Below are 9,612 nucleotides of genomic sequence, written 5' to 3'. Positions count from 1 at the left end.
ACCGAGTTCTGGCCCGTTTACCTCTAAAATAATGTACTAAAAATTGCACTTTACAAATATGCAACCTTTTCCCCCTCCCCGCCTCCCCCAGATGACTGCAGCACAAGGCAGAACTATGACACTGCAAGAAGGGGGCATCAGGTGATGAAAGCCTCGGAGTGGGTACGTCAGCCAGGTAGCCCCGCCTCCTGCGGGCGGAGCCAGAGGTTGGGCGGCAGAGGCGTGGCTGAAAGGGACCGGGGTTCAGGGTTTGCTCCTGGTGTGCCTGGCGTCTGTCATTCAATCGGAGTCCTTGAGCTTCGAGAACGGCCGGGACAATGGCGGGAATTGGACTGGGCTCGGAGGCGCTGGACCTGGAGAAGCTGCGCATGGCCGGCGCCGGCGTGGCTCTGGCCGTGCTCACCAGCGGCGGGGATGCACAAGGTCAGTTGAGGAATAGGACACGGCTCGCGCTCGTTAGCCTCCTCCCCCGCCCTTCCAGGAGAGGGGCACGAGCCCGTGCTTAAGGCGCAAGCAGCGTCACGTGTTGCCAAGTCGAACGTGCAGATACACACGATATGGAGGCAAAGTGGGTAGACAGTGGACTAGGCCTGAGTAATGGAGCCCTGGCTGGCGAGACGTCTCGGTGGTCCAGTACCTTGGGGAAAGGGAGGCCTCTTTAATCAACGCCAGAGAAATGGATGACGTCTTGAAAGATTCAAAGCTGCCCTTGAGGAGCTGTCCCCGCAGATGCCCTTTTCCCTTTCTTGTGTTTGTGTGTCTGGATTTATAACGAGTCCCAAACTCCCAGAAGATATTTTTGGGAGTGTTGCTTTGATGAGAATCACCCCCAGCTGTCACAAAATAATAGAGCTTTTTTTTTTTTGCAATCTTCAGAACTCTTTATCTGCCTAATTGTACAGCAACCAACAACAACAACGGTGTGTTTTGTGTGTGATGTTGGGCATGATAGAAAGGCCTCAGGGTCTGGCTGCTTACATGTGTTGCTGGGGTGCACACAGCTATTTGGACAGGGGACAGAGCTCTGAGTCCAGAGTGTAGTTTTAATATTCAGGCTTAGCTTCAGAGTATGTGAAGCAATCATCAGGAGCTTTTGAGCATGTGCTGAATAGATTCCTCCTTTTCATGGAGCAGAAACAAGCAGTTCTCCCATTCTGTATCATGCTTTTGGTATGCCATTTCTCCAAGGAGCTCAGGCCAAATTATATGCTTCTTGCCTCCTCTATCCTCCCAATAACCCTGTAGGTTAGATTGGATGCAAGCTGATCCCCAGTTACCCAGTGAGTTTCATGAGTGAATGGAAATTAAACCCGTGTCCCCTCGGTCCTTATACAGCATTCAAATCCCTGCAACACATGTCTCAGAGCAGTGAGCAGGGGCTTTTCTTGGGGCATCAGTGAAGGATGATGACAATGGTGGTTAGGGTTGCTGAGCAAATGTGTCAAGTTCTTTGGACTGAAGGTTCCATTCCAAGGAGAATTGCACCCTTCTGAGCCTATTGACTTCAAAGGATATTTAAGAATGAACTATCAGGAACTACACAGACTCTCAGTATGATTCTTTTATATTGGGGGGGGGTATTCATTGATTGTGGCGTTGTAACAAAACATTCCCTCTCACATCGTCCATTAGGAGTGACTCTAGTAATTACGCAGTTTTAAAGACTTTGCCACCTTGCAAAATCTTTAGCAGCGGTAGGAGTTCTCCAGAATTTATCAATAAAAAGGTGATGTACAACCTTTAACAATGATAACATGAAAGAGTAAGGGATAGAGTTCAGTTCTCCGAACTATTCAGTGTCAAACCAGACCGAAAACCTGTGCAGTTTTTAGTGTTGTTTAAACATTTTGTAGCAAGTAATATTGTACATATTGTAGCAAGTAATAGCTTATTGTACATATTGTAGCAAGTAATAGCTTTTTAAAAAACAAATCAGATTTTAACTTTTGTCTCACTGCTTTTAGGAATTATCAAAAAGCCCAAGTTGTCCTAGAAATCTCACCTTAAGCAATACACTAGCATGGTGTAGTGATTATGAGCAGTGGACTTTAATCTATTGAACTAGGTTTGTTTCCTTACTCCTCCACAGGAAACTTGCTGGGTGACCTTGGGCTAGTCACAGTTCTCTCACAACTCTTTCAGCCCCATGTATCTCACAAGGCATCTTTTATGGGGAGAGGAAGGGAAAGCAATTTTGAGCTGCTTTGAGACACGTTAAAGGTAGTGAAAAGCAGGCTATAAAGGTTTTTCTGAGACTTCCAGCCAGAGATATTTGCTTGTCACAGGAGTGCTTATTTTTAGAAAAATATCAGTCCTTATATTTTTCTAAATCCGATCTTTATAATCATCTGATTATATCTAGAGAATTGATTGGTTCATAACTAAATATGAGATAATCAACACAAGTCAAATAAGACTATCAACATATGTATATGAGTTACATGTGACCTAGCAAGGCCAGTGTCGACTCTTAATGTCCTAATTAATCTAACTTTTTTCTGTATTTATTTTAACTGACTTTCCAAGATGAGAGCATCTCTAACTACAAAGTTCACTGGCGCTTGAAAAGTGTGAACTTGCAAACTCATCAAGGAAAAAGTACTGATAATTGTTCCTATTGCTACAGAGCCATTGGGTCCAAACTCTCATTTAACCAGATCATGGGAAGACAGTTGGCAATACTAATTTCCATAGTTCTAAACTTGTCTATTCAATCAGCAGGCTTCTTCTGTTAAAATAACTGGTAAGTACAACTCCTGCTAACTTAAGTAAATATATTGCAGGCTAATAATAGGGCTCCTTTGACATAGATCCAACCATGAGGTTATCCAGATATGCCAGTGTGGATTCAATCCCCTCTTATTTGTTCTGTGTACATGTGTCTACATGGACTGTGTACATGTGTTCTGTGTACATGTGCCCATTCTGTGATTCCTGTCTATATCCCCATAACAGGCTTAAAGGTCTCTTGTTTGTTACACCTGTGCCTCGATTACCCAAATGTTTCCTATGTAATTGTATATGTGGTTAATGGCTATTCTGGTACAATGGGGCTTATTTTGATGTAGACTGTTGCAGTTGTGTGGCTGCTGCATCAGTTTTCCTCCCTCTGTACATCAAGGTCACATGTATATTAAATGGAATAGTCCAGGTAAGATCCTCATTGAACTTGCTTAACAATAGACATGGAGCTATTTTTGCCACATCAAAGTGCTTGCTGGCCCTTTAGGGAAGTAAGCTGTCTTTTGAATCTGTGGGACAATAATAGATTTTCTCCATTGTAGTCAATCACAGTGTTTGACATTTTTTTTGTAATTATTAAATCTTAAACGTCAATATTTTAGAATATCTGTTATGGCATACAAATCAAAGCTCATGCTAGCTCTTGGTTGTGTGTTAGAAAAATGCCTCATTATATTTTCTGTCTCTTATAAATTATACCGTTAACTTTCTATATCCATCTATAGAAACATATCATGTTCCAGTGTAAAGGCTGAGTCAGTTTAGTTTTCACTTGTTAAAAAAAAATCTTAAGAAACTGATGGAACCTGAGAATTAAACTGGAATTGCCCTTATACAGCTTTCTCTGTGCTCTACATTTTTGTGGTCATCTGTAGTAAAGTAATCTGTCCAATTTCAGCTGACGAAAAAAACATTGCACCAACCTTATCTGTGAAATACCATACATTTATAGCCCCACCATATAAATAACCCACATTCTTTGTTGTGTGCCTTTGAAATCATTATTAACTCATTTTGCTATTTCACTGGTGGGATTACATGTTGCAACCTCGCAAGCAATCAGTTGGCAAAGATTTTTGACCTTTAATCTTACTTATTACTCCCTTGGCTTTTGCATGTCTCGATTCTAATCTTTAACATTGCTATTGCCCATGTTCTATATATAATACAACATATTTATTTTGTTTTATTAAATGTCTATACTGCCCCACCACTTCGGGTTGGGTGGTTTCCAACAAAATATATACACAGTCTAAACCCAATAATAAACACAATAAAATGTATACATTTTAAAACTACACATAATTTCTACAGATTCCAAGATGGTGATGAAAGTTTCAAGTTCCACCTAACTTGGTAAAAATCACAACAGAAGGAAAGGAGGAAGGTGAGGAGGTCAGATGTTGTTTCAACCATGTGCCTGGTAAAACATTACCAGTCCTGCAGAACTGCATCAAATCCCACAGGGACCTGGTCTCACTAGACAGAGCATTCCACCAGGAATTTGCCCATTCAGAAAAACCCTGGCCCTGGTTTAGGCCAGCCAGACTGTCAGGGACCACAAGTAAATTTTCAGTCGATGAGCATTTAGTACTGCAAGTTTTTAAGTGGAAATGGATAAAGGTAGTTTCAGTAGAACAGTATTAAGTTAAAGCAGTAATGATTGTGTTCTATATGGTGTGGAAAAGGTAAATATATCCCTGCTGTGGTTCTGAGGCATATGTGTACATCTGAGTGTTCACTCAGAGATTTTGGCACATTCTTATGGAGGCAAATGTGTAAGGAAGTTCCTTTCCTGAAGCAATTCCTGTGCAGACCTTCTTATTAGTATGGGTAAACCCTGTTTGCAAACTTGCCCTTAGCAAATTGCCCATGCTGTCTCTCAAAGGGCCAGGAATGTGGCAGGACAGCCAAGGTTTCAAGCAGTATCTCTTGCCTTTTTCGAAGGATAGTAGCTGTGCCTTTGGCAGGATTTTGGGTGCTCTTGGGCAAGCACCTTTATGTACATCCATAACTCGGATGACTTTCCCTGTCCACCCCCCTCCCCCATCTTTTTTTTTTCTGCACTAGAAAGTATTCAAAGTTTCAGCCTTCCCTTATAGAGAAGATGTTCCAATTCCTTGTCCTTTTTGGTTGCCTTTTTCCAATGCTGCCAGTCATTTTTGAAATTCAGCAGCCAGAACTGTATAGATACAACCACACCACAAATTTGTATAAAGGCATTATGTACTGGTGGTTTTACTTAATCATTCCTAGTGTGTAATCTTCTCTTTTCCCGCCACCAGTGTGTCCTGAGTATAGTAATAAAGAGTTCACTATGTATGTATAGGGTTTGGTTGTCCTGATATGCATAACTTTATGCTCTCTTACATTTACTCTAATTTGCCCATTCATCATATAACTTGGAGATAATATTATGAAACTCTTTACAGTTGATTATTTTTATCATTATTGTTATTGTTATTTATATATTTTTTTATTTGTATCCCATTTGTCTCCCTGACCAAAAGTGGCTTTTCACTTCATTTTCCCTTTCTGTGCTTAGTCTTCACACCAACAACTTTATGAAAATAGGTTAGGCTGATAGGTTGTGATGGACCCAACGTCACCTGGCAGACCTTCATGGTTGAGCAAGGGATTCAGACTTGCTTATCCTAATCTGACACTCTAACCATTATGCCACACCATTCCTCTGTCTGCTTAAGAGTTTCACGATACTGGATAATTCATTGTCATCTGCAAACCTCAGCATCTCAGTGTCATTCCAAATTACAGATTGTTTGAATGTAAGAAACAACCCCAATCCTCATGACTTTCCATTGTGAAACCTGTCTTTTTCCCTAGCCTTTCTGCTGTTTAACTAGTTATTTAATCAGATGATAACACATTTCTTCTCTCCTATGACTGCTAAATGAATTCAGGGACTTCATGGAGGAGTTTGTCAAAGGAAACAAACCTTTGAAGTCACCAAACTGACTGGGAAGCTGGTGATTGATGTATATGGCCAATTAGTTGCCATTAATGGTCTGTTTAGACTGTTGATTAGCCATATTATGTGGGAAGAGAAAAAGAAACTCAAGTACATGCTTAGTTGAACAAAAAGTGTTGGTCATTGTTTTCACCCATGCTAGTTTGTACTTGCTACTTGTATCTTAGTGTAAGTGTGCAGTTCTATCCTATCTGGTGTGGTATTTATAGCTAATCTAGGTACCAGATAGTACATTCTTAATCAGAATGACACCCTTTGAAGTCAGTGGGCTTAGAAAGATGTGGTTGTCCTTCGAATTGCACTGCTGTTTTTCAGTGGGATATGAATTTATGCCTCCATTGCCTTTTTGAATCAGAAGCCTAAGGTACCCATGTTTCTTGCTGTGGTCTGTCGATATGGGACCTTGTATCAAAGAGTCAAGGTACTGAACTGTAGAAAGGGTATCATTTTCCTCTCTGGGATTTCATACACAATAATAAAGTAAAATCACCAACTGCTCATTTTCCCTCATGCAGATTAGTTTATGCAAAGTATGCAGACACTAAGTTCTGGTGAATGCAGAAATTCTTACAAGGACTGTATGCTGGAACAGCATGAGATATTATTACATTCAAGAGAAGTTTGATTTTTTTTGATACCAAAAATATGTATATAAATATAATAGAAAATAAATCACTACAAAAGAGATAGGAGAAAAATAAAGTTTTTTCAGTTCAACTATTCAGGCTGAGTAAATGTGATTCTTCTCAAGGGGCACTGGTTGATCCTATGGGGAGGGACATGCCTTACTTCTGATGATGATAGTATCTCAGTACTTGTTTGCTTCTATATTAGCCCCGTTCGTCAGAATTGCTATTAGCCTAAGTTGTTAAGTGGAATCTTTAGTTGTTTTTGCTGCAAAATAGCTTAGTGGCATTTTTTTTCCTGATATTTTAAATGCAGTTCCAACACCAGCCTGCCAGGATGAACGGGCAAAGCACAAGCCACGTGGGAGAGTAGTGAGGTACCTTGTGAAACTCTATTTTCCCTCAACTCTTTCCACCCCACTTCCATGAACAGTTTTTAACAAACATAAATAAAATTCTATAGGTTACAGTGGTTCACAGCTGACATACACTTAGAAAATAATAAATAAAATAAAAAATTCCTGTCCTCCTGGGACCAGCAGAAACAAGTAGATAGATACACAGAGTGGATCAGTCCTCCTCTGGAAGAAGACAGTGTTCTCTGCTATGCCTTGATCTAGCTACGCCTTGATCTCTGCTACGCCTTGATCGGTGTCATTCTGCCTGTGACGCCAGCCTCAGCGGTTCACCCTCGGTCATGCTACCATGGGAACCCTGACCTTGCCTGCCTGTTCCTTGCTCATAATTACTCCTGTGGTGCAGAAAAGCAAGCTCTGGCTCCCCTGCCAGCTTCTAGGAGAAGAGATGGGGGAAAGGCAGTTTTTTACCCTGCACATCGGTAACGAAAAAAATCATAACTATTAAAATATATAATGTAATATATGAATAAGATTCAAACCCCAATTAACAAAACTCTGTGGTACTTCAAAAACAACACACAGGGACTAGTCAAAAAGGAAAGGGCAGACCAATTAAAATTCTAATAGAAAAGAAAAAACAATAATATAAGAATGGGGGAAAGGAAGGGACTGGGGCGGGGTGGGGGAGGGGGAGGAGGCCAGCAAGATGGAAATAGTCGCTGTTCTCAGCCATTGGCTTGGTGGAACATCTCAGTCCTGCAGACTTTGTCACTGGATTAAAATTAAAAGATCAATAACTCATACTGACCCATCCCCTGTTGTCTTTTTCACAACAGCCCAAAAGGGAAGGCCAAAAAAAGAAGTATTTTTGGCAGTCATCTCTCTGATAAACATCAAATTATCATAAGAAGCTTACCCACTTTGGTTCCATGCCAGACAGTGATGAGAATTGAGTAGCATTCCCTAGAAAACTGAGACACTCTCCTCTATCAAAATCACTTCTCCTAGGGAAAGGAAGATAAATAGAAGCTGGTATCAAAACTTACATTTGCTTTTAGATATTAGGTTTAAGAATTATCTCTTGGTTAACCTGTAATGTCTTCAGTTTACTCCCTTCTTCTACCTACCACAACTGGTGGTAGCAGAACTTTAAAAAAATAACACAATAAGAATGACCTATCCAGCATTTGCCAATGTTCACTTTTTTTCAAGCTAGGACTAGAATCTCCACACTTCTAGAAAGTAAATAATTAGCTGACCGCATGGCTTTCAATAGAATAATCATAGCCTTGCTAGATGGTATCTGTACTCAGTCCACAAAAAACTTTATGTACTGTTATTTTTTTTTAGAAGAACAGTTTCCAAAATACAGTGATCAGATTTCAAGGGATCTTGGCCTCTGACTACAATTTATACCACAATTTCAATGGAATTTGAATTCCAGTAAAATCAGTATGTCTCTAAATACGTGCTGGATTGCAGAGAAATGAGACATGCTTGAATGCCTAAGTTCTATTAAATGGTACTTAGGTGCATATTTTTGTATTAATTTCAAGGTCCCTCAAGGACATTTTATGTTTTAATTGTACATGTTGACAGTAAGGAATGGAGATTACACAGATGCAAATGGACACCTGTCTCTGATGTGTATGTCTGCCCTGCCTCCTTTACCTGATTGGCAGTAGCTTCTATATGTCAACCTGGGTGGGTGGGGAAGTAGTCATGGGAGGGGCCGGTATACCCCGGGAATCTCTCTCATAAGGGTCAAGGTCTCAAGTCTGGGAGGACATTCTAACTTTCCATTCACCTACTTGACTCTATGGGATGGCAATAGCATGAGGAGAGGAGAACCTAGGGTGCTGTTAACCGCTTTCCCTCATCAATGAGGTTTGTCACCTACTCAGAGAGGCTCTGGAAAGTATGTTGGCTGTGGTTGATCTTGCATGCTTACAAAAAGAGCAAAAGTAGTGCAGGAAACGAGGCAGTAAATAAAGTTGTTGCTCTTTCTCAGTCCAGGGCAAGTAAACTCTGATCCATAAATTTTCTTGAACTTATGGGACTTTGGGATGGATACAAACAACCAAATGTACAAAGATCTTGCCAAACTCTTGTCATGTTGCTTTATTAAGGAAGAAGGAGACCCTGTTGGGAGAAATGTCAGTTTAAGTTTCCTGGCTTCAGTTGTCATATGTACAGTGGAAAAAAATACCACTCAGAATTGGAAAGCAATGTGGGAAGTTTCAGGTTCCTCTTAGGGACGAGATGATGATTTGTGAAACCAACTTTCATTGTTTCAATATTGTCATATGTGGTAACATGGCAGAATGCGGTGTGTGGTTTATTTAAGGACATGAGATGTGAGTGGAGCCAAACAAGCAAACTTTTTTTGATCTTTTTCAGTTCATTAATATTTTCCCACATCTGGTTTGATTCCAACGTAATCTTTTAAGAAAAGGTTCAGATATAAAGCCTGCAGTTTGGAACCATTTAAAGCCAATTCATCTGCATCTCATACAGCTGAATGTACAACATGTGCATGACATGTCAAACTGAAAAGAGGCCAACCAGCATTATATTGTATCCTGCCAGGTGCTTGGAAGCACTTTATTTTTTGAAGTTTTAGCCAGGTTGCAGAAAAGCCTTTCTGAGCAAGTGGTGGGCTGCGTTAGACTTGGGAAGCAGAAACTGATCCAGCGTGAAATAGTACTATAAATGTGTACAATTGCAATACATCCCTTTTGAAGTTAACACAGTAATAAATATTAACCTTGAAATAAAGTTATTCAAATGCATTAATGCCACTTCCTCCAGAACTGTCAACAGTTTCCCCCACAAAATAACAAAATAATATTTTTCTGCAGTGGCTCATATAGAAATATTTTGGGGAGTGGCTCAT

At 40.4% G+C, this 9,612-nt stretch overlaps 1 protein-coding gene across 1 annotated transcript in view; it reads left to right on the top strand.

The window, feature by feature from the left end:
* The first annotated feature begins 200 nt into the window (after positions 1 to 200).
* PFKL (phosphofructokinase, liver type) overlaps positions 201 to 9,612 on the top strand; it is a 43,591-nt gene continuing 34,179 nt past the window's right edge. The window contains exon 1 of the mRNA XM_048505923.1: positions 201 to 423. Coding sequence (XP_048361880.1) covers positions 318 to 423 — 106 coding nt within the window. The 5' untranslated portion in view covers positions 201 to 317. The remainder of the gene's footprint in view (positions 424 to 9,612) is intronic.

The sequence above is a fragment of the Sphaerodactylus townsendi genome, linkage group LG08, assembly GCF_021028975.2.
Source record: "Sphaerodactylus townsendi isolate TG3544 linkage group LG08, MPM_Stown_v2.3, whole genome shotgun sequence".
NCBI lineage: Eukaryota > Metazoa > Chordata > Lepidosauria > Squamata > Sphaerodactylidae > Sphaerodactylus > Sphaerodactylus townsendi.
This window is presented reverse-complemented; position numbering and strand designations above follow the sequence as displayed.